At 43.6% G+C, this 26,155-nt stretch overlaps 1 protein-coding gene across 1 annotated transcript in view; it reads right to left on the bottom strand.

Moving 5' to 3' along the window:
- The window catches only part of LOC115377475 (thyroid hormone receptor alpha), a 94,327-nt gene that overhangs the window by 14,298 nt on the left and 53,874 nt on the right, over nucleotides 1-26,155 (bottom strand). The window contains exons 3-7 of the mRNA XM_030077233.1: nucleotides 23,454-23,779; nucleotides 9,370-9,431; nucleotides 4,894-4,994; nucleotides 2,796-2,943; nucleotides 1,793-1,998 (exon numbers count right to left, since the gene is read on the bottom strand). Coding sequence (XP_029933093.1) covers nucleotides 1,793-1,998; nucleotides 2,796-2,943; nucleotides 4,894-4,994; nucleotides 9,370-9,431; nucleotides 23,454-23,509 — 573 coding nt within the window. The 5' untranslated portion in view covers nucleotides 23,510-23,779. The remainder of the gene's footprint in view (nucleotides 1-1,792; nucleotides 1,999-2,795; nucleotides 2,944-4,893; nucleotides 4,995-9,369; nucleotides 9,432-23,453; nucleotides 23,780-26,155) is intronic.

Below are 26,155 nucleotides of genomic sequence, written 5' to 3'. Positions count from 1 at the left end.
ACACACTTTCTCTGAAAGTGTCAGGGCAAAACAGACACACACACACACACACACACACACACACACACACACACCAAGGCTTCCAAGTTTTCAATCTCCTCTCTTTCATGAAATCCTTACAATTCTGCTGCTCCACTTGAAGCTTCACACCTCCCCACACGATCCCCATATGGCTCCTTTCCCATCACACCCAGTCATTTCACTACTGTTGCCTAGCAACTTGCTCAACAACACCTGCCATACTCTATGGGTGTCTTCACCCCCCTACAGACTAAGCTACCCATCTCCCCCCATATCATGCCCAGTTATACCTCACCTGTTCCTGTGACAACAATTTTTAATAAACCTCTTGATTTGGTCGTGGGCTCATGGTATATTTGTCCTGTGAAAGAGTGAATGAGTACCCAGCTAAAACTGGGTAAGCAGCTTGGATAATCCTGGGCCAAAATATGTGGTCAGTGTCTCTCTGTGTTTGTGTGTGTGTGGGTGTGTGTGGACTGACACCAGCCATGGGCACCCTGACAAGGCTATCTAGGATAAACCTGAGCACCAGGGCATCAGAGAAGAGAGTGAGAGAGAGAGAGAGACTGACTGACTGCCAATACCCTGCCAGCTTGGAGCTGAGTGCACATGATTGAGGATTCGCCTACAGTAAGATAAGGAGGGGGCTCACAGAAAACAGACAGGCAAAATGCAGGGGAAAGTACAGGGAGACATTGAGGGACATCGAGAGGGAAAAGGAGGATAGAAAGAGAGAGAGAGAGAGAGGGGGGGGAAACAAAGAAATCAAGACAGGAAAGAGATTAAAGAGAAATTGGAGAGTAGGGGAGCGAAGGAAAGCTAGCAAGGGAATTAGGGACAGTTAAGAGCCCAGAAGGATTAGGTCAAATAAAGGCCTGGAATACTAGAGAGAAAAACCTGAGAAAGACTGAAAAAAGGAGACAGGGGGACAGAGTGAGACAGAGAGAGAGAGCAACCAGCGCAGAAAGAGACAAACTGCGAGGGAAAAAGAGTAAAGAAGCGAGACCGTCATGTGAGAGGGAAGAGTCCAGGCCTTCCGTCTCTGCAAAGAAATTAAATCCTCCCCCTTGATGTGAGTATGCATGTTTGTACGAGCATACATATGAATGTGTGTACCTGGAATTATTAGTATGTCCCAGTGCTATCTAAGAGCAGCAGCCAAATAAGGAGTGAATCAAGCTTATAATTGGCATGCGGAATCGGATCATAAAACGTGGGTGGGAGAAATTAATAAGTGACATTTCCTCTCTGTTTACAACCAGCACTGAGGAGGCAAAAAGCACAAGGATTCGGGAGCACTGGATAATTCCTAGTGTGTGACTGCATGTGTGAAACCCTCCCCTGCAATGACTCACCCTGGCACTCACTGTAAATAAGAATGTGTTCTTACTCATCTTGCCCGGTTAAGATTTAAATAATATTTTGCAAATCGCTATGCCAATTTGCATGTGTCTTCTCTCACCAAAACAGCACTTAATGTGCCACAGCTGAATATGCAAATGGTCAGAAAATGCAGCAACTTTTCCGAGGCGCCTCGGTTATCTACACTGCTAATAGCATTTGTGTTCCTTCATTACGCTGATTGAATCAAATCTTGTTACACTGTATCGCGTCAGATCAAATATAAAATGGATGTAAGAGGATAAAATTAAAGATATCTTTCCTGTAATGGCTCCCCGCTGAGCCTCTTTTGGAATCAGCCTGTGAGGGAGGTTCCTAATATGCGTCGGTGGCGTATTTAGAAATTTCCGTACACGTGTGCGCCACCCACCAGGAACTTGCGCTTCTGTTTCCAGTGGGAGCCCTGGGCGTTGGTGTGCCGGTGGGCCTCGGTCACCAGGCGGATCAGCTCCCACTCGGAGCCGGTGGGCTCGGGACGGTTCTGCAGCGTCTTCACCATCTCCTCCTTCCGACGCCGCTCGCGGTTCTCCTCGATGAGGCGCCGCTTGGCCACCCGCTTTGAGTCGTCCAGCACCACTAGAGGGAGGTGGAGGAGGAGAAAGAGAAGAGAAGGTGAGAGAAGAAAGGGAGGGAGGAAAAAGAAAGAGAGAGAGAGAGAGAGACTATGCCATGAAATTAGAGAACGTGTTAATTAGAATTCCTTGACTATATGATGTTTCCATAATAACAAAATATAGTCACATTTCATATGTATCAACATGTATAAATCATTATTAGTAATATTGTTTTTTTTTTTTTTAATATCATCTGTGGCCTATGTGTTCATTTCCTTTTCAATATGTTTTGTTTACACTGTAAAGAATTTATGAATTTTGAACCTATGGAATGTATTTGTTTTGCTTTTGTTTATTTTATTGATTGATGCTTTGGCAACTGTGTTTTATTTCTCAAACATGCATGCCAATAAAGCAAATTTGAATTTGAATTTGAATTTGAGAGAGAGAGAGAGAGACACACACACACACACAGAGGTATGGAGTAAGTTTGTGTTTAATTTAAAGACATCCCCAAACTGTGCATCTCATTCTAAGTTCGGGTTTGAGAATTTCCAAATTATAATACACAATTTATATGCATTTAAAATTGATCACTGACATCTTTCGAATGCTGTCCCCGAGCTTAAAGAGCAGCATAAATGGCACTTCATGTGATCGGTACCTCTGGTGTCAAGGTGTCTCAGTGTATGTTCCCTCTTTCCAAGATTTTTCTTCTTTCTGCTGGTGCATGAGCTCCTGGGCATTTGCATGTGTATGTGTATAAGTGTGTGTGTATGTGTATAAGTGTGTGTGTGTGTGCGTGCACCAGTCACTCACAGTCCATGGCCATGCCCACGGCGATGCACTTCTTGAAGCGGCAGAGCTGACACTGGTTGCGGGTGATCTTGTCGATGATGCAGCAGCCATCATACTTACAGGAGTAAGAGGGGTGGAGGTTCTTCTGAATGGTTCGACGGAAGAAACCCTGGAGACCGAGAGACGGCGGGGAGGAACGGATGGATAAAACAGACAGACGGAGAAGGAAAAAAAGAGGGTGAAAGGGCAGAAGGCAAGAGTGAGACAGAGAGAATGGAATGAAAATATTAGGGAGGGAGATGGAGATAAACAAGAGCGAGAATAAGCGATAAAAACTTGAGTCGGGCACAGTTCATTGGTTCCTGTCACAGTATGAAGAATAGCAAGTGACAGACAGATGAAGAGGCGTTTTAACCCCCCGCCGCCGCTTCCTCCGCCTGATAAAAAACTCATCTGGAAGTAAAATCTCTAACTTGGTGTATGCATGAGTTGCTATCAAGCCAGAGGCTGTTTGTGTGCTGGCATGTGTTAGTGAATGCGGCGCTCTCTCTGTATGTATGCGCGCGTCTTCTCTGTAAAAGAAGGCGTGTGCTTGGGTTTGTATGTGCTGTATGTGCCTTTGTGTGTGTGTGTGTGTGTGTGTGTGTGCTTTTCCTTCAAGTGTGGAAGTTTAAGGGTGCAGGTGCTCATGTAAGAGCTTAAACTACGTGGCCCCTGCAAATGAGGCAGTAGCGGCAATAACAAGTCAACAGTGGACATTTTCTTTGCACTGCAAAAACGCAAAATCTTACCAAGATTATTTGTCTTATTTCAAGTCAAAATGTCTTATTTCTAGTCAAAATATCTCATTACACTTAAAATAAGACGTGACTACCTCAGAAGTAACTTGTTTATAGATCATTTCCACTTGTTTCAAGTGAAAATTCACTTGATACAAGTGAAAATTTGCTTGTTTCATTGGCAAAATTTGCCAGTGGAAAAAGTGAAAATTCACTTGAAATAAGTGAAAATTAGCTAGAAACAAGAAACAAATTTTGCCAATGAAACAAGCAAATTTTCACTTGTTTCAAGCAAATTTTCACTTGAAACAAGAGACAGTTGTCTAAAAACAAGTTACTTTTGAGGTGATCATGTCTTATTTTAAGTGTAATGAGATATTTTGACTAGAAATAAGACATTTTTGACTTGAAATAAGACAAATAATCTTGGTAAGATTTTGAGTTTTTGCAGTGTGTGTGTGTGCGAGGTGCAGTGTCTCGGGGCCTCTTTGCCCGGTTGGTGGCGCAGTTCCATGTTGCGGATGCTGGATATCATTGGAAAAAGACATCATTCCCTGAAGGTTTATCAAATGTGATCCAGGAGTGTCTGAGATGCTGCACGTGATGGTTAGAAGCCTGTTGGCCTGATGGTGGAGCTGTGCTGGGCCAATCACGTTTTTATTCAAAATGCTGGACCTTGGGTAGCGAAATCCATCACTCCTTAAGTTTCATCCAAAAAAAACCTGCAGAGGCTCAGGAATCATGCGTGAATGAATGGATGAATGAAGCCCAATCCATAGTCCCTTCCCAAATCTTTGACTGTGGTGGACAAAAACATCACCTCCTCAGGCCAATCAGTGTAATTCTGAAAATGCCACCGAGTTTTATCAAAACTTGATGAGCAGCGTCTCAGATATGTGCGGGCTAATCAGTGCGATTTGGATAATGTAATGAAATGGTGAGGCACTTTATTTCCCCCACTGATTCATCAAAATCCAATCAGCCGCGTCTGATTGGAATCTATCTTGTTATGTGATGGATGAACAAACAGATGAACAAGTGAGCGGAAGGAGAGGGACTCATAGCCCTCCGCCCTGATTTCACTGCAGGGGGGGGGGGGAGGAGGGCCGGCAGCAGCCGAAGAGCGGGACAGAGAGATAAAGAGAGACAAATGGGCGGAGGGGCACGGAGGCAACGAGATGTGAGCTTGCAGAACAGAGGGAGGGTGTCAGTCTGACAGAGAGGAAGACAGATGATGCAGAGCTTAGAGCTGACATGGCAGACTGACATTAAAATAGGCTGCTGTCACACTGCCACATGGGTGTGTGTGTGTGTGTGTGTGTGTGTGTGCGTTTCCTCACCTTGCAGCCCTCACAGGTGATGCAGCGGTAGTGGTAGCCTGTGGCCTTGTCCCCACACACCACACATGGCTCATCCTTCTCCAGATAACTGGGAACGTACCCTGAAAGCGAGAAAGAGAGAGAAAGAGAGGGAGAAAGAGAGAGAGAGAGAGAGAAATTAGGAAGAATGAGATAATGCATTTTTCATTACCTGCCAGTTCTCTTTCTCCTCATGTCTTCGTCTCTCCCAGGAACGTAAACACATGACACTAAGCGTTCTGTCCGTAATGTATTTCCTTTGCCACTAAACAGATAAATGGATAACGCGGTCGGTGGACGTTCTCAAAGTGGAGATTGCGACTCAGATATCGCGGCGGCGGCGCACGCAGTCAGGACAATCGCACACAAACAGACATAAAACAGGCAGTAAATAAATAAATGAATCCGTCCTGTGATCTGTTTTCTGTCTGGAGGGTCTAATCACATGGCAGTCAGAACGGCTTGTTGTTGTCAAAGGCCCTAATGGTGTGGGTTATCTATACAAAAGCAGTGTGTGTGTGTGTGTGTGTGTGCATGACTGCCCTTGTCTGAGTGCATGCATGCATCTGAGTGAATGTGTCTGTCTCTATTTGTCAGTGTGGAGGCATAATAAAATGTTCTTTATGTCCCGCGCTTGAAATGTTGCTACCAGGCTACACACTACCTCTCCTCACACTGGTACCTTTAACCCTGCTACAACTCTATTGTTGCAGCATATACCGAGGCGTGATCATGATGATCACTAAGAGGCGGGTGGGAGAGAGAAAATGGGACGGAGAATGATAAAATGAGGCAACGATAGCGCCACTTTATTCTTCGCTATATTGCACCGTTTAAAGGGCTTCCATCAGATCCCCTTGCAAAGAGAGGCTCTTTAAACAAAAGACTGCTTTATCCCCCTTCTCTCAGTTCAGCTCAGTTCAGTTCAGCTCAGTTCAGTTCAATTCAATTCGGTTTGCTTTATAGGCATAAATGTTACATGAAATACATTGCCAGCACATCTGATGGGATTTTTTTTTTTTTTTCTCTCCCTGGTCTGCCTCCTTTCTGCCAAGTCTTCCTTTCCCTTTAACTCACGAATAGGACAGTTTGTTCTTTTTCCATACAGCCTGGAAGAGCAGGAGACTGAGGGAGTGAGCGCAGAGACACAGGAAATAGCAGATTGCCAGCCATTTAATATGATATATAGCTGGGAAACTGGGAGGGGGAGGAGATGGTACACTGCACATCACACAAAAATACACAAATGTGTGTGTAAATGCACCAGTGTCCAAACACACATGCACACACACAGCCAAGGGCAGATCTCTGCACTGTGTACAGGCTGCACAGCATTGGCTTCTTTGTCTCAGCCTGCCGACATACACACTAGTGTATGTGTTTGTGTGTGTGTGCTTGTGCATGAGTGTGTGTGTGTGTGTGCCAAGTCCCCACAAGAGTTGTGCCCTGCAGTGTCAATCAGGCTCTGCCCTTTGGCTTTGCTACAGATGGAGGAGGGAAAGAAGAAAGAGGAGCAGGAGGAGGGTGGATGAGAGGGACGAGGAGGAGAAGGGCATGAGAGAGAGGAGAAGGAGAGAAGAGGGAAGAGGAGGAGAAGGAGAAAGGACAGATGAGGAGACGGGAAAGAAGGAGAAAGGGGAGAGGTAAAAGGAAGAATTTGACATGAAAAAGAGGGGGCTAAGGAGAAGAAAGCTGACAGTGAAATCACAGATGAGGGATGAGGGGATGGAGGAAAGCTATAAAATAGAAGAGGAGGAGGAACGAGTACAGAGAGCAGCGCAAAAAAAAACAAAATTAGACAGAGAAAGAGAGAAGAGGAGAAAAGGAGAGGAGGCTGAGGAAGGGACAGCAAAAGGAAGGAAGAGGGGCGGAGGAAGAGGGGGGGGCAAAGGAAAGATAATGACAACAACAACAGAGGAAGATCATATAGGAAAGACGTCAGCTCCAGTGGGCTGGCAGGCCAGGCAGTAATAGCCGGATCCCATGCCAGTCAGTTGAGGCAGGGTTTGGAAGCTGAGCCCAAAATCAATACGACTGCAGCTCTCCGGCTCTCGCTGCTGCCCCTCCCATGACAGGCCCTGCAATAGCTCAACCAAACTACCAGGCCGTGGACTCAGACGAAGGAAGCAGCTTTTCCGAGTGTGCCTTTGTGAAGATAAATATTTGGTCCTCGCGGGGCTCAAAACATAAGAGCTCACTTGATCAGAATGTGTGCATCGAGGTAATATTTCATGAGCGGCGGGTTCGGTTCCCAAAAGTGTCACAGGATTTCTCTCCGGTGTCCTTACATGACACGAGTGCTGGTATGTCTTCAGTGGACTGGAGCCCAGGGCGACCCTAAATTGGAGACTGCAAACTCTTGGAGCGTTAGGTAACAGGACCCAAACTAAACACAGAGACCGGGCTTGAAACAACAGCTGTGAGATACAAACTCTAGTGTAGTAGTCCGTCCACCACTGTTGGGACGGACGCCCCTCCCCCCCGAGCGACACAGAAATAGATCAGCCACGTCTGCCAACTACCACACTATGTTAATATGTCTGTGTCAGAGCTGGGATTCATTTGCCCTCAGTTCAATCAAATCCAACAGCGCATATCATTCAGAATAAAATAACTGGACATCTTTTGCCATATCAAAGCTCCAAATATTGAACAAATGCCTGAAAATGAACTTTCACTCATCATTACACAAATTCTGCTTTCAATTAAAATTCTGGATCATGAGAGTCATAAGTGAAGTCTCTGATTTATGTGGTTTTTGTTTAAGGTTAGTTTAACAACATTGTCAGCTCTCAGCAGTACTGAATGCATTATATATTTTTTTTTTTCTGTAACCAGCAATTAGTGTAGTCACTCTATCATTCCGGCATCCTCAAAAATTGCAAAATGAACAAACAAACAAAACAAAACCAAAAAAAAGTGTGGCGTATGTGCCAATGAGAGGCGTAGCTGTGAAGACTCTGTCACATCACTGTGAGTGCAGCTTAGCCAAGTGAAGCACGCTGGCTTTCCCTAAAACATTTTAAACAGTGGTATCCCTAATTCTCACATGTGCATGTCAGTGGTGGTGCTGCAAACCACGTAATGTACTGGCGGGTCTGGCCCTTCTCAAAAATGCCAAAAATACCAAAAAATTACATGATTATTTTACTTTGAGCAAGAGCCTGTGCCCTTTCACCAAATTATGGTTCCTTTGAATGAATGTGTTTCCTGACTGTTTCACAATGATTCATTGTTGGGCTGTCTGTGCTCCACTCACTGGGTCATAACACTGACCAATATCAACACTTAAGAAAAATTGGAAAATTGCACTGATATATTGAGAGTAGTCTCATGTAATTAATCCTAAATCAGCACAAAGCAATGTCAACGTGCCCCGGGGTGCTGGATTGATTTTTTATTATACCAGATATTAATACCAGATATTATACCAGCAAATTTAGTTGAGATTTAACAGTTGAAGACTTCACTTCCACTATAAAAGTCTTGCCTTGTTCTAAGGAGATAAGTTACAGACAGTTAAATACTGTGATACAAGCCTAAGTGTGCATCAGAGGTGTGAATCAGGACGGTCATTAGCTGTCCTCAAAGGCTCTGGAGGCAGACAAAGCAGCTCCATCTGCAAAAGCAAGTTTGGTTGTGTGTCCTCTCTCCCATGGGCAAATGCTGACATCGTTATGGTTGATGTAATTCCACCTCAGACAGCCATGCCGCTGACTGCCCCTCAGACAGACATATTGTCATTCTTTCCCAGTTCAAATGGACCATAGCAGGTAGCATATGGTGCGAAGCCGGGCAGGCAGACGCATAGCCTGCGGCAAAAGGGGACTTCCGGTGCCTCCTGATTGGCCAGTCCGATAATTGGCTCTCTGACAAATGCATATGAATGCATGTTTTTAAGTTTCTGAGCGGATGCCATATCAACCATCCTTTTTTTAGTGAGTGTTCCTCCCACTCTGCCTCTCTCCCTCTTTCTTTATTCACCTCTTTCAACAGAAGGGATTTGGAGCTGTCAGTCAGATGGAGCACGGCATCGGACGAGAAAGCAAGCAAAGCAGAAGGCTTTCGTTTATCAATGACAGATGCAAACGTTGTTTTACTTTTTCTCTTTTCTGGCGACAAATATTAAGCGTAAACAAGGTGGCAGTCAGTTGTGTCCCGCTGGCATTGGCGTCGCGCGCACAGCTGCATGCATTCACTGCTGCGAGAGTGACAGCAACAGTGTTCTCCTTCTGAAAGATTTTTAATGTATCATGCCGGGAAAGACGTTTTCGACATGAGCGGCGGACTGCGTTTAGAGAGCATGTATTTTCCAAGCAGGAGACTTGTTTCTGATCTACTGAACAATTTCCCCCGCTACTTCAGGGAAGATTAAGGGAAGTTTTGCTCTCAGCCCCAACTTCAGAGATGTGCTTCTGAGACTTTACCTCCAACAAAACACTGTGCGTCCGAACTCACCAGTCATACTCTTCACCGAACATTGACTGTTCTTCCTCTTCCTCTTCGGGCCATCGAGCCACCTGAGAGAGGGAGAGATAAAGAGAGAGGGAGAGAGAGAGGGAGAGGGAGAGAGAGAGCGAGAGAGAGCATAGGTAAATATATGACATTAAATTGCACCGTAAGTAGGTAACAGAGCAAATATAAGTTGTAAATTGGGCCAGATGGGTAAGGTTTACACCATCATGGCCCTTCAAATAGTGTCAGATAAGTTGTTAATTACAGAGAGGTACACCAAATTAACTTTCAGGTATGTTATGACTGTCTAAACTTTCTGGCACATCTTGTACCATCCTACCAGCCAGCCATCTGGTATTCAAATCAGGTTAAAACAAATGCAAATAATATTTAATCCAGATATGGCAGGTCATTGCTAAGCAGTGGAGTACATCCTCGCTGCACCCAAAACACAAACACAAACACCCTGCACCCGTTTGGCAGAGCTTCAAGTGTCTCAAGAGCACGGCTTGCCTGCCACTTCAATTTCTAACCGAGGGGGGATCGAGCTATCTAGAAGAACAAAGAAAAGGTTAGGCATCACTGAAGTGCAGTCCATAAGAAGAGGCTATAAAGCACAGACTAACAAACAATCACACAATTACATCCACTCTTGGCAGCACTACTTTCTATCTAATTTAAGATTAACTGAAAGCATGTACACTTGGGCACAGACATACACCCACTCACACACCCGCAACCCCACTGACACATATCTGAAAGGCATGCAGAGCACAGACAGGAGCTCTTAGCTGACCGCCTGCTCCACGGGGAATTATGAAAGCACAGAGATGGCGAGAGAGACAGAGAGAAGAAAGTGGAGGGAAAAAAAAACACAGCTTCTCTTCTCTGAAAAAGAGATGAGAGAGAGAGAGAAGGTGAGAGAAAGCGAGCAAGCGAGTGCTCCCTATTAGTGCAGTACGGTGGGATGTGTGCAGACTCCCCAGAGCCCTGCTCTCTGCTCTCAGACACTCCTGATAGCCCCCAGCTTTCCTACCAGCCCAAGGCTCTTTAATATCAGCTCCAGGAGAGAGAGCGGAACTCCATTATAGCGCCATCAATAAAACATGGCCAGACTCAGTTAAGATACAATAAATATACAGGGATATAGGTTGCATTTGCTCAGTAATCAAGTTGTGGTATGTTCTCCACATGGGATTGAAGCTATAGCAGGAAAAGATTGCATTTTTCCTCAACAACAATGAACGCAGGGCTATGATCAGAAAATTGCCTGTTTTAATTCTGGGAAAACTTAAATGGAGAGTGTGAATCACTACTTCTCCCCCCTCTTTAAACAACTACTGCCAAAGTGCCTTTGAGTGTTGGATCGCACTGATTTTTATCAGGATCTAATAGAGACCTTCACGTTCTCCACATGAAAAATGCCTCACGATACAACACTGGAAAGAGAAAATCTGTTGTTTGGAGTACGCTGACACAATGCCAACAGTTATATGCACAGTTCATAACCCGGTGACCTCTCGGTTTGGGGTCAATGCATGTATTCTAACTCGATTAGAAAAACTCCGCTAAGCTTATGCCCTGACTGTGAAATCCGATTATGAAGAAACACGGTTAAGATCCCTGGCTAACTCCCATATTAAACTGGTTACTGTTGCATATAAACATCTTGCTTCTTTCATTTCTGATTTTCACCGTCTGTGCGAATGCATTCTCCCACAAAGTCATGGTCCCATTCTGATAAGCAAAAAAAAAAAAAAACATGAAACCTGTAGTGAGCAGTATTTAGCATCACCTTTTCTGTTGGGGTCATCGTGAGATCATCATTTCATGCCAGTTTATTCCAAGTATCTTACTATTACTCAAAGAGGGAGGGGTCAGCTGGTGGTCAAATAATTTCAGCCATTTTTTTTTTTATGTTTGTTTCATGTGCGTGCAGAATACTAAAGGTGGATAGAAGCGCTCTGTTAGTTGGTTAATTTGCAGTGACAGGAACATTCAGTCGCAGGGTATCAAAGCTGCATGATCAGTAGACAGCTTAACCTGAATACGACCTTAACATGGCCAAGTGCTGAGTTAATATTACCATGCTACGCACATAAATCAAATGTTTTTTATGCACTGCGATGATGACTGGAACATCAAGGCTTTAACCCCCCCTTCGATAAATAGTACTTCAATAAAGAATATCACTCTTCTGCTCTCAATAAAGTTTCTACATGACCTAAAGGTTTCTTTCCTCACTTAGAAGCCAGCATGTTTTGATATTTCTCACTTCCAAACAATCTTTGCCCCGGGGAAACCTAACAATATAACTGCATGTTAAATTGGGCAGTTACAGTAATTGAGCCTAAATGCCAACTGCAACTGCTCTTCATGTTCTACCTTGGTTTAAATTACAACAGCAGCTTGTTCACAATTATGTTTGCCTTTGCCCTTTTCAGAATGCATCAGCAGGCTTAATGGGACATTGGATTAAGCTCTTACATATCCTGCTAAGTTAAAGCTCGAATTATCTTGATTATTGTTACTGTAGCATCTTATTAGAGATGCTAAATGAGACTCGTGATTTACACTAAGGCCCAACCCAGGGACAGGATGTCCCTTGTCACGCTAGGAGGTGAGAGGGGATGGGAGGAGAAGATCTGAGATGAAACCAAAATAGGTACTGGAAACATACACGATGATCGTCTCTCTGCAATCAAAGCCAGGGTCCACTCCTACATATTTCACATGTTGTTCTCGACTTAATTCATGTGAACAATTCTCTCCAAAAGTGGGAAGAGAGCCAGGGAACTCACGTGTACTGTCATCAAGCAACACTTCTTGGGTCATGCACAAAATACCTCTTAACTGCAAAGGCTGAATTGTGAGTGTTCCCCATTATTAGTGGCTGGGGACTCTGATGCCAAGGGGAGGGGGGCTGGCAAAGTCTTTGAACGTGACCAATTTTCGTTTGTTCACTTTATGGACACAAACAGAGAGTTAATAGGCTGAGAGAAAGGGAATGGAAGCTGTCACAGTGCAATGACAAGGTGGGGCTGTCACTGACTGACATCTAAAGGTAAAATTCTCTCCCTGTGCCAACTGGCTTCCATATCAAAAGCCATCACATACAGTTGCTGGCGGCGACAGCCATCAAATTGTCAGCTAAGTGACAGTTCAGTCCTCCCATGAGGCTGCACACTGATGCTATGGATGGAAACATGGGTGAACGGGACAAAAACACAAACTCTTTCAAAAGGAAACAACTGGTCCAAGACCGCTTGACAGAGGTGGTCTTGGGCCGCTTCCAGGAAAACCCTAATCAAATCTGTTCAATTGCAGTGACAACACAGTTTGAACCAACACTGCAGAAATGGACGGCATATTTTTTTAAGATTATTTGTTTGTGGCATTTCTGCTTTACTGGACAGGTAAAGTGGAGAGAGACAGGAAAGACGGACAGACAGAGGGGATGACATGTAGCTAAGGGCCCGGTGCGGAAGCAAACCCTGACCACTGCAGCTGAGAACTTGTCCACACTAATATGGACATTTTGCAAAATTAACATCTTCCTCCAGGTTTTGACCTCTCATCCACATGCAGACAGCATTTTAAGTCACTCAAATGGAGATTTTATTCAAATGCTATCTAATGTGCAGATTTTTAAAAAACTGTGATTTATGTGTATCTGCAAGGCAATGCAAAACAAAGAGTTTGGGAAGTGATGACATCTTGGGCTTTCATCACCTTGTACTGTTACGGCAGCAACTCCACCTCGTCGTCTGTTCACACATATTCACATTTTGCTCTTGGTTTTGCCATAGCATCTTGGGTCATGTGCCAGAAATAAAGGTGAAGAAACGCATGTCAAATAACTATAAATGAATAAACGATTAGCTAGTAGTCGCTTATCACCAGGAAAAGTTTGTTCTTTTTTTCTTTTTTTAAGATTTTCCCATCTTTCTGACTTTTCAGACTTTTGGAGTGTGTTTTCAGTATAGCCCACACACACCTCAGCTTCTATTTTGTGGTCCACTTAAATTTGTGCACTGTGAGACCAAATCCAACCAAATTAAAAACTAATCAAAAGTATCAATTTCACTCTGATTTGGACCAAGAAAATGGACTAATAGGTTACAAAGTGCCCTTGTGGATGCCACAGCCTCTCCTAATCAAGAGGTTTGCTTTCCCTGACCAAAATGTTTTGTTTTCTTCTTTAAGCACACCTTTGATGGCAAGACAGCAAGAATGCTGGCATAGCAATAATAAGATTGATGATATGAGTCACCAGTCCTCTGACTAGGGTCCAGACTCTAACCCTCATGTAAGACCCGATCAATCCAAAAATAGGGCTAATGAAAATATTAGCACCCTCGCAGCCAAAAAGAGCTTAGCACTCTTGGCGGAACCCTCTGATGTGGTTATCCTCGCTCACTGTCCTCTTTGAGAGAGAGGGAGAGAGTGAAAGAGATACAGAAAAAAAGAGGAGACCCTGTTTTCTTCTTTTCTTACTGTACAGCAATTATTTCACACTCTGCTGGAGAGGTTACAAGACCCAAGCATTAACAGGGCCAAGTGGTTCCTGAAAGAAAGAGAAAGAAAGAAAGAAAGAAAGAAAGAAAGAAAGAAAGAAAGAAAGAAAGAAAGAACTGTAGACTGTAGACTAGAAAATGAGCTCAGTAGAGCGAAGACCTCCACCAAGGCAGCAGATCAGGGGTCACGTTTATAGAAAACTTGATTAAAACTGGAACGAGCTGCTGCCCAATCAACTGCACAAACAAAATCCACAAGAGGCTGCAGCTCCTTTTTTACAGATTATCAATCCTGTGTGACGGCCTGCTGGCTTCATAATGGAGAGAAGTCAGACTGTCCATCCAGACTCGTTACTCGCTAATTCTCTTCCCTGACTGGATGTAGAAGCCTCGGGGAGGACTCATTGTTTTTCCAAGATTTTTCCAAGGTTTTCCAAGATAGGTATCTTTTACAAGATACCTATCTTGCATAATGGAAGTTACTTGTCTTGTGCATACATCAGACAATGGGAGGTCAAAGAAAATCCATTGCAAAATTCCCGAATGAACAATAAACACTCTGTCGCTGCTTTTTCAAGTTGGCACGTTTTGTGGATTAGAACATAGTATTGGCTTGATTCCTTGAGTGTTTCTGTCAAGATACAAAATGGCTGACACCAATGTATTCCAGAGATTCTCAACTTTCAAATGAGGCATTATATAAACAGATTAATCAACTCTTCCTCGGCTCAATACCAATCTTTCCACAAAGTTTCATGTGAATCCGTTGAGATCGTTTTGATATATCTTGGTAACAGGCACGCGGGCAGGGCGACATAAGAACGATCCAGTTCTTGTCTGACGAGATGTTTTGAAGCAGCGTCCTATCTAATGAAAAAACACGCCGCTCCATTTGATTTGCCTGTTTACGCAGGAACACTGGCAGCCGGGCAGGATTTTAAATTACACCACAGAGTCTGGGAATTTGCGGCCACTTAGCGCAAATACAAGTGGGCTTGTTCATGGATGCCAACATCATGCATAATTTAATTTAATTTTTTTTTTTTTTTTTTGATGCGATGTAATTTTTCACAGGTTGAGGCACTGTGAGCCAGACTATCCTACAGGCATGTCACTGAGAGCTGCACCGGCATACCACAGAGCACTTAGCAATTTAAACTCTAAGTCGAGATGCATTGAAACACACCTTTGAATAAGTGATGTCCCACCCACTGTGTCACTGTGCATGAAACACCCAGGACGGACTCACAGCAAATGTGAACATACTGTACACCTTTCCCACCAGCACACGCAGCCAACAGTATAGCATAAAACAAAAGCTGACATACTAAAAAAAAAAAAAAAAAACAACGATTGCAATGCCAATAACACAGCAGCTGTGTACAATATGTGCACATGTTGCACCATTAACTGGCATAACAACTAGCCCAAAACAGGCACACAAAACACAAACAGCAAGAAAAACACCCCAGTCAAAAATGTGACTTGTAAAAGATTGACAATGCTGACCTGATGACGCAGTGGGAGTGTAAAATATGCATGGTAGAGGAGCAGTGCTATCTGCAGCTGACTGTTTGGCAGCTAATCAGTAGTCACACATGCACTCAGTCCCTGTCTGTCTCCGAGTCTACTATACACTGATGCCTCTACCAGTTGGGTCTATGTTTAGCTCTCTGGCTTGGGACCCACTCACACCCTTCTCTCTCTTTCTCTCCCTCTCTGTAACTCACTAACTCACTCTTTCTCTCTTTAACTCTCTCTCTTTCTCTTTCTCTCTCTCTCTCCCTGCGGGGTTTCTCACTCTCCTGCTAGTCCCACCCAATCTATCTTGATTGGACTAAAGCCAGTCCCCACCTGTGATTTTGACAGTGGCTTTGGAGTGCAACTAGCAGTGTGGTTGACATAGTGACTAACAAGTAATTGCCAGGCTGCCAGGTTACAGAGCACTCATATGAGACTCTGCTATTTTTAACACAGCATAGGGTTTAATAAGGCCAAAGCGACATGACTGCAAATGATTGCAAGGAGCGTAGCTTTGGATGCACTGCACTGAACTGCTGGCAGTGGAGCAACCCCAGCGAGCAAAACAGCAGTCAACACCAGCGCAAGAGAACAAAATGTCCTTGGAGATAAATCCTCTCAAATGAACACATATAAGTCAAAAAATTAAAACCTGACAAGTGCCGGCTTTGATGCACATGTAATAACGATACAAACACGCTCGAAATAGTCCAGGGAATGATATCCATAACAGCCATCGAGTGAGGCCCCTCGTTCTATGTTTAGAGCGCCACAGTAGCCTATTGTTCACCATGCATGCTACAGGCCTACACTGGGGCCGTCCCATCCCATACATCCCCAGTGCTAATGGACACTTTGTTCCCTCATATGTCCCACCATTGTCTAAATTACAGGCTAAGCTAGGAGGGGATAGCATGCCACTAGATGAAAGCTAGCCAACTCCCTCTATCTAAATACATTGGAGTGTACAGTAACCCACATATAACTAATAATAAACATGCAGCTAAATCCTCAAGCTAACACACACACACACACACACACACACATACACTCCACTCTGTGACTATGACATTTAAAACCAACACTAAAGGCTAATGGCCTCAATACAGCTTCTAAGTCCTAAGTGTGCTTGACAAATATGTTATTTAAAAACCACTATGAGTATAATCTAAGTTGCTAAGTATGATGTTGGTGTAGTAATGCAATGTTGTGTGAATGAACTGGCGAATTTTAAAGGCAGGCCTTTCTGCATCTGTGGCAGCAGATTTGCATTATGTGATTTCAAGGGGTTGCATTTACTCAGGACTTTATCTGCACACAATGCCAGTCAAATTGCAACCAAAACAGGGATCCAGCAGCACTGACAGACTCTCTATTAGTTCCAGCTTGTACTTACTATGATGGCGTTTTGCTTTCTTGAATGTGACTCCGGGCAGCTTTGGTGGTTTTATGTGACGGAGCTGTTTTAACTGGAGTGTAGAATGTAGATCATGCTGCTATAAGTTCATAAATATTATCCATGCGAACAAGATTTCACTTCCAAAACTTCCATTACCTGGCATTTCATCATATAGTCAATCAAGGATCTTACTTACTAGCTTTAAAGAAATGCCATAATTTGATTTAGTTTTGTGCTGAGTAGGTGTCACTTTTTTCAAATGAAAAAATGTTTCATTTTAGATGAAGTCTTGCTTTATGTCAGGATTTCAATCAAACTCTGAAGGTGTTCACAGGTTAGGATGAAAAATAATATGGGGAAGATTATACTTCTGATATGTAAAAGAAAAAAAAATCCAGGTCTAGGCAGAGGTGTCTCTGTCTAACAATAATTACACTCACAGAGACCCACTGGGATGCATATGTATGTACATACACACTGGGATGAAAGATGAAATATGGGACAAAGAATAGAAGACTTGCTCTCGCGACAATATCAGCCCCATTTAAATCCCCAGGCTCCTTAATCACAATCAAAAGCAGGTTCAGGAGTAGAAAAACAGGAGCTGCAAAGTTAAATATAGCATGGCAATATCTCCAGCTGTGTGTTAGGTCAAAAATGTCAGGACCAAAATTCACAGTATCAAATCAAATTATATGTAACATTTAATGTGTGAGGTGTGGTCATGTTTTAGGGTCACTTGTTACTTGCATACTGTAGGTAAGGAGAGTTTTTTTTTTTATTCCTAAATATTAAACACAATTATGTTTACTGTCATGCACAGTTCAACAGTTCACATTTATGACTTCTATGTCCAGGTTTTAGGTGATTCGAGGTGTACCTTTTTGGGATGTTTATCAGGGCTGCCTTCATGCAGCATCACTGCAGAGATGCTCAGGTGTGCCTGTTTCAACTGGCAGCAATGAGCTGCTGCTCCTATCTTACCTTGAAAGCCAATAATCTTGTGCAAATGCTTGTTTGAAAACTGTCAAAGCTATTGACAATGTTGTGGGGTCCCTAGAGGTGGACTCTAATTATGCAAATCCAGGAGCAATAATTGACTGAGGAAATTGACGCTTTGGTCAACTACATTGATTTGCACAGATGTAGGCTGACACACACACACAAACACACATACACACACAGGCACACACTCCGGGCGGCAGACAGGCTGTAGACTGCCCTGTGAGCAGCCAAACTAAACAAATCAACCACAAGAGGCCACTAATTGACATGGACAGACAGATAGCACCTGCACTGTGCAACACTTTGAATGGCACACTGATGTACTTGTAAGATAGCAGCAAAGCATAAAACTAATACACTGGCACGCACAGACACACACACATACACGCATGTATATGTATACATCCAACACATGACAGTCACATATTGCACAAACATATTTTGACATCTTTCTCTTTCGGTGCCACTGCTCACTCTGTTCACACTATTATCAAATTGCACGCAAAATTTTAAGCCTACACAATTCCCATGACATCTGAATCTCTGGTGGACAGTGGACCAATGACTGCAGAAAATGTCAAACCTGTAGCAGGAGAGCACGGGACAACGCCCACAACCCAGTCTCTGACAGGATATCCTAATGTCAAGGGGAAGGAAAAGCAATATGGGTCCAAATCTTGTTTACCTCCCTGGAGACTTCAGTTGTACCACAGGCACGGCGTGACGTACAAGGAGAGGGAATGTGATTAAAAGCGAGACATAGAGGCTGCTGGAGTCATTAAAGAACTTTCCTGGTAATTTTACATGTTTTAGCCCATTTTCTACACTGCCAGCACAACTTACATTACTGTCCATTTCTTAAAGCATACGTACTAGGGGTGGGAATCACTGGGTAACTTGCAATATGACATTAGATATGGGCGATTCTGCAATATGCAATATATTGTAAGGTATATCATAATATCTGTATCAGAAGAACAAAAAAACATCCTGGAAAAGGCAAAATAATTTTTCAAAAAGCAGAAGCCAATCTTGTTTTTATAGTGTTTTAATGTGCACAGCAACTGCAGCATGTACATGACAGAGCAGTTCCAGTTAAAATATCTAAATGCAGGGAACAAGTATGTGTCACAGGAACTCAAATGTGCTTTCTGCACAATTATGTTGAAAACTCAAATATCGATACTTGACACAAGAGTATAGATACTGTGCCACATGAGGAAATATCGTGATATACTGTGTTATCGATTTATCATTGCAGCCAAATTCCACATTATTGTTTTCTGAAAGCCTCATCGTTTGTCCTCTGGGTTTGATGCCGTGTGATTTGCAATCCAAAATGGTCGGTAGTAATGTAAAAGTATATGTGAACTGTAGGGAATGGGCTAGAACATGCACAAACACTGGCACGATCCTTTAAGACCCCAAAGAAAAAGTCAAGGGGGGCTGACAGACTGTTCAAGGTGCTGAGGCGACAGAAAAGTTGACGTGAAAATGCACTTTGAAAACGGATGACATTTTCTGCCGCTGAGAGTGTGCTGAGATGCAAATGATTAGTCGCTCTCCATATGTGTGTGCAGAATTTGTGCTTCATGCCATTTAATTTTGAGCAATAGCCGATATTTTATCAGAAATGCACGGTAGATTAATCTCTCTCTCGGAGTCTGTCTCAGTCGGGTGAAGGTTCTGTGTGTGTTCCCCGACACAGATAATGCAGCGTGATAATATCGCCCTTCTCTATCCTTTTACAGCCAGGCAAACTACTTTACAGTATGTGATAAATGTGGAATTCAAATGAACACAGTATACCACGTCTAGCATGGTAAAGAGAGGAAACAGAGCCACTAGAAAAACATCATATTATGAGCAAATGCTACTTTTACTTCACTGATTTTGTAATTCGCCACTTTCATTTTGCTTTATCACCAATTACTATCTGAATATTACCAGATTATCATATTTGTTTATACTAACTGTTTTTATCTGGTTTGCTACGGAATTTCATTATTAAAATGATTCACTGGTATTGAGCCTCCGGTTAAAGAGCTGACAGAACTACAGCCAGAGGGAATTGTCACAAACCTCTCAACCAATAATTAAGTGGGTACTATGATTTGCTCTAACACCTGTTTGACTGGAAGCTCTTAGCTAACTGCAAAAGATAAAAAAACAAGTCTTTCTGCAGCTCTTTTAAGCATTAGAACAAAATATCCCTGCATACAGCAAGCCACACGCCACTGTGTCGCAAGCCTTTGCTACTGTAAATGCAATATGGTGCAAGCAGCCTTGCATCAGCCGCGATGATACATTCGGAGAAATGATGCAAGCAAGAAATTCTGCAAAAAATTGAGGCAACTAATTTTGACTAAATCCAACATGACATGCAGTGCAGAGAACGTAACCGTTTAACCACCACCCCCCACCCCCCACCCCCGACAAGCAATCACAGTGAGCTTATGCAAAAACATGACACAAAAATGTTATTAATCATAAACTGAATTGTAACAGTGTGGTAGAAGCTCAGAAGCGTGCATCATTTTGTATGAATTAAATAAAAGGACAAAGTTTAATGTTGAATTTCTTCCTACAGCGTGCTAAGGAGGTCAGTAGGATTCCAAAAACGGAGGCTGCAACTTGTCCCAGCTTTGAAAGTAAATCCCAGCTAGACGGTCCGACAGGGCTTCTGCATGTGGAACGTAATGTTCTGTAAAGCTTAGCGATCACAAGAGGACAGTGTGGCGCAAAAATGTATTTTATGTAAAAAGCTGCTGTGAATGTTCCATAGGTACAGGGCAGCACCTCTGCACTGGCCTGTTCCCTGTCTGCACATTGGTAACCATAGCATCACTTCAAAGCACTGGGCTGCTACAAAACAACAGGCTGAGGGGAGGGGGGTGGGGGGTGAGACTGAATCAAATCCACTGTCATGCAGAACAGACCAATCGCATCCAATGTCATCCCATGAAGAGCAGACAGATTTAATTTGGCTGTCACTTTGGTACAGGTGAAGGAACAAGCATGGACACGTCACAGCAAGCAAATGCGAATACACACCGTTGTGGGATAAAGTGAAAGAAATCAACTTACACATAAACTTATAATGTGTCAAATGTCTACCAAGAAAGAGATCGCTGTTGTAGTGACACAGGAACACATCAAGTGAAGACTACTGGCCTGCACACAGACTCATACACCCATCCCTACACCAACTGTCCTCGCCCCCAGCGCCAGAGTTGTTAATCTTTTGACAGGTGTCCGTGTTAGCTGAGGAATCTATCCAGGCTCCAGTGGCCTGGCTTCCTTTACACCCTGGTAATATGGCACATGGAGACACAGTACAGGGGATTTGATGCCACATTCTAGGAAGCCAGCTATCCCCTCCACAGGGCAAATGGATCATAATACACAGGCACACACACACACGGTCACATTCATCAAATTACTCTTTTTCGTGCTATTTTTAAGGCATTTCAGTTTAGAGGAATGCATGCGGTGGGAGAGAGGCAAGAAAAATAAGTGACACAGGTCGACACGGTGCACAGTCAGATTCAAACCCTGGCTTCAAGAGTTTCAAAGTCGCAAATGCAACTTGATGTGCACTCAAGTCTGTTTTCACCAAACAAATATGGAAACCGTTTTTTTTTTTCTTTTCTTTTTCCTTTTTTGTTGTTTGATTTGACTTCACATGCCATAGTGCGACTTTGTGTTGCACAATGGACCAGACAATCATGTTTTAATTATTATATTAGCCAAAGCTGGTTATATACTTATTACATCATCTGTAGCAATACAAATAAACTCCAGGCTAAATGCTTCTTGCAGTTATTTTCTCTTCAGTAGAGAGGAGCATGATGACTAAAGGTTAAACAAAGTAAAAATACAAACATACAACAGTATTAATTATTTGCACAAAAATTCCAAACAAACAATAGCATATAATAATAAAATGCACACACGCACACACACACACACACAAACCCTACTGTACAAAAACTTTACCCAGTCGTTTTTAGCACTTTTTGGGTCGACTGTGCCCTCTCAACTCGTAATTATTTTATTCCTGACAGCACTTGAATGTAGCGCAAGTCATCTCCGTTATAACATGCATCACAAAGCTTCAAGACATACAAATGTGTGCAAAATTAGTGATAGCATGAAAGCCAAAAAATATGATAAATTTCAAAGCACTGCGAGAAACTTCAGTGTTTGGTCGGCAAAATGATTTACATTTTAAAAGACTTGCTTTAGAGATTCTGATGAACCTCATAATGATGCACTGCATAATGAGCCCCAGGTACAGGTAGTGACTTTTCTCCAAAATCATTATACGGCGCTTTGTAAATGAACTCCAACTCAAATTAATTAACTGTCCTTGCATGCTGGACCTGCGAGGGCCTCCTCTCCTCTCTCAAGGCCAAAGCAGATTGACTGATAACTCTGCAACCCTGCCCTTTACCCAGAAGCTTTAACAGCACGGCCCCTTCCTTCTGCGGCAGCACTGTGAGAGGGCTTCCATTTCACTAATGTTATGTTTTCATTAATGAGAAGGGGCTTAAACAGCGGCGTGTTTGTGTGTGTTTGGGCCTGGCGGGCTGGCTCCACTTTACAGAGGCACAGACGCTAAAAAACATGCACAGAGTGATGATATGGATGACTATAGGGCGCAGGGTTTGGCGGGACAGAAGCAGAGGCCTACTTGTCCAGGCTCTCTGAAAACAGGCCAGAACGAGAGGAAGAGGAAGGGGGGAGCGAGGGATGGGGGGCGGGGGGGGGGCAAGTTTACAATCTTTTGCTTGTCTGAAAATGGTCAAAAGGACACAGACGAGTAGAAACAGAAAAACACCATGCGGAAAACGTAAAGGATCAAAGGAGGCAAAAGGAACAAGCGATCCACTCTCTGGTGTCCTCGGAAGACCTTTCCCCACTCATAACACCATAACAGAATCATATGACATAGGCAGAGAGACATGCCTGCTTCATTTCATGGACGCGAGGTCAGAAGTTTACATCAGGGAAGACAAGAAATAAGGGGAGGGGGAGGAGAGCACAGAGGGATTTCATGCAGGAAGTAAAGTGGTTTGGTGAGAGTTATGCTGCATTACCCCGGCTGAGGCGTGACAATAAAGAACACTCTTCCTACAGTATTTATACAGGCATCCTTGCAAGGGGAAACAAGGCTTCTTCATAAGAAGCGATGGGGGATACACAGAGAGAAGCCAACGAGAGAAATGACACAGAGCAAACACCATATACAGCCATAAATAATTAAACAACACTGGTCGGGGAAAAGCTAAATCACAACCGAAAGGACACCGACATGACGCAGAGGAGCATCAAATATGAATGCGGTAATGTCACTGAAGTGAGACTTTTCAAAGGTGGAAAAAGCTGGTATGGATTGCAGCTTTAAGTTTTACTGAGTCAGAACTTGTGTCAGCATCAGTCGTCTTGGTTCAGGCTGAAGTGAGCTGGTGATCAATTTGTCAAAGACTTGAATTTTTGTCTGAACAGCTCCCAGAATGGAATGTAAATGTAAATGAATGAGTGTGAAGCCTGGCTGCCTGGTGAAGTAGAGCAGGCGTGCTTAATCAATTATCCCCGGGTAAACAAAGGCAAAACAAAGGTGGAGGTGTGCTGAAACTCACCGTTTCTCTTCTCCCTCTGATAGGTTAGGGTCCTGCTCCTTGGGCATGTGTTCCATTCACCTTAATTCCATCCAGTGGCCAATCATGCGAGACTGAGGCGGGCCCCACCCTCGGATGCACACTTGTCATTCGCTGGTTGGGGGGGGGTCAGTCAGTGAGACATGACAGGGTCCCGTCCCGACCCGGGGGTCTGGGGCTCTCCGGAGGGAGTGCGCCCCCTGTGAGGCTGGCTGTGTGCTGGATGTCCTGCTGGAGCTCAGAGGGCCGGGCCTGGGGCTGAAGATGGAGATGGATCTGGACCTCAGGAGGGGGGAGCAGGATCCAGTCTGGAGGAAGAGAAGACATTCAAATTTTTTTTTTTTTTTTCTGGTATGACAGGTTATTTTCAACTTATCTTACAAAATGTGCCATGACAAATGTCCTGTATCACTTCTTTGCACGCTGTACTTGATGCTGCATACTGTACCAGTGCACCTGATTAAGAAATGATTGAATTCAGGATTGTTTAGACTCATCTGATCAAAAAATCTTGACTGAGCATGTAATTTATTACTGAGTCAGGCCAACAATGAGGGTCACGCAGACTCAACAAATTTTGTGGTTATTCCATGTTTTTATGGCTGTGGAGTCTGTCTGTGGAGTTCATCCTTAATTCCAATGACAAGAATCATGTGGACTCAACCTTGAAATTTCATGAATACTATGTGTTTTAGGCCACTTCAGTCTAAAGGGCCTGACATCAATAGAATTTTGCAGTGTAAGATCTATCAGACAGACACGATGCCACCCCTTTGTCGAGGAAAGAAAGGCAGCCTCGCACTCTACGCTGAGGGACGAATTCACAAAAGAATTGAACAGCTTTCTCAGCTGCCAAACCTGTGCAAATAAGACAAAACAGAGCCACGTAATTCACAAAACACCCACAAAGGGTGAAATGCACCCCTAACTGTGCTGTGAAGCAAATGGTGCCACGATGTGCCCTTGCCATTTGCATTCAAATGAACTAAAATGCATATATTTGGCGCAAAATTGGCGCTTTGCTATGTAAATGAGCTTCACTGCAAATACAGTCCAATCACAAAGAGCAGCACTAATAGTCACACACAGTTAGAGTGAAATTATTAGTGTCCTCAGAGAGTTGATGGTAATTGAAAAGCATTTATAAGGGGTGTCACGCCCAGACTTTCCGGTGATCATGGCAGCAGTGATTGCAGCCAGGTGAAGGCACTGTCACGCTCCAGAGTGGATATTTTGAAGGAGAATCAGTTTTTGATTTAACTGAGTCCCAAATTACTTGCAGGTACAGGTTGCCAGGTCATACAATTCTTGCTACACTTGACGACATCAAGGATAACACTGAGCCTACCTACTGCGTTCCTGCCGCAAAGGCAACACTTATACTTTGCCACATGGTGTTATGTGTGGAGCAAGGAAGCAGAGTTGGTGGACCCAAATGAAGGAGGCCAGGCGAGCAGGATTGAAGTGAAGAAATAATATTTATTTTGCCGAAGGCATGTAACAACTGAGGAGCTCGGAATTCAGGAACACAGGAATACACGCAGGAAAACATAACAATGAACCGACAGAGACAGAAGTGAGAACCGGACTTAAATACAAACTGAACTAATGAGATAACAAGGTACAGCTGACAATACAGGAGAACAGAAGGGGAGCTGATTGGCTGCGAGAACAGTGGGAACATATGGCACAGGGTAAGGGACAAAATTAAGACTACGGAGAAGTCGGAGGAGGCCATATCCTTGCCGAAAGCCAGCTACTGATCTGGCCGATGACAAGCCGGAAATGGTAACTGAGAGGCAGCTGGTAGGAAATGAGAAGCCAACTATTCACCCGACCAATGTGGTGACTCATCTGGTAACTCGTTTAACTTTGAAACCCACTGAATCGGCTACTGGCTTGGCTGGTGGCCGCCAAGGCTGGTGACTAATATTTTGTGGCTAGCAATCTGCTGGATCAACTACCAGCATGTGCAGGTGCTACGCATGTGTAACTCTCAACAGAGATGAGACAAGGACCCAGGATGGCTCACACGTTAGTTACTTCCATCATCAGTTCTCTTAAAAAATGCTAGGTTTGATTCAAAATGTTACATTTTTTTAGAAGTCGTGTGGATGCAGTCTGATGAGGTTTTTAATATGATCATATTCATCAAAAATCCCATCAAAAGCCCAACACTCAGCAGGTTAACATGAGTGCAATGAATTGTCTTGCACATGCCATCCATAGGGAACACTCTCATGCATAAATGTGATACATGGCAAAATATGAAAACTGCATACATGCGTCTTGAAACAGCACCTGCAAAAAAGGGCCCACCCATGTATCACTGATCAAAATCAGTGCACTGGACCAAAGATATGAAGTCATAATGGTGTCAGTGACTACATGTGACCTTGCCTAAATGCTACACCACATGTTGTGTCTACACTGTGCTACTGTCAACTCCTGTAAGCCTCCCATGTGAGCGATTCTCACATGGCGTCTAGCATTACATGACCCCCGGTCACACGACAAAGGGGCTTTTCCTCAAGTGCGCACAAGCAAGAGGGATTGGTAAGCTTCGAAAGTCAAGAATGGATGTAGTGGCCTCGGGGTCAAAGGGGAGCCTTACTCACCTTCAACTCTCGGTTTTACAACGGGATAGTTCCTGGAATCTGCTTACGGAATGTCGCCTCTTATGT

Source organism: Myripristis murdjan, chromosome 19 (genome assembly GCF_902150065.1).
Source record: "Myripristis murdjan chromosome 19, fMyrMur1.1, whole genome shotgun sequence".
Lineage (NCBI taxonomy): Eukaryota > Metazoa > Chordata > Actinopteri > Holocentriformes > Holocentridae > Myripristis > Myripristis murdjan.
The sequence above is the reverse complement of the archived record's forward strand: the minus strand, read 5'-3'. Positions and strand labels throughout refer to the sequence as shown.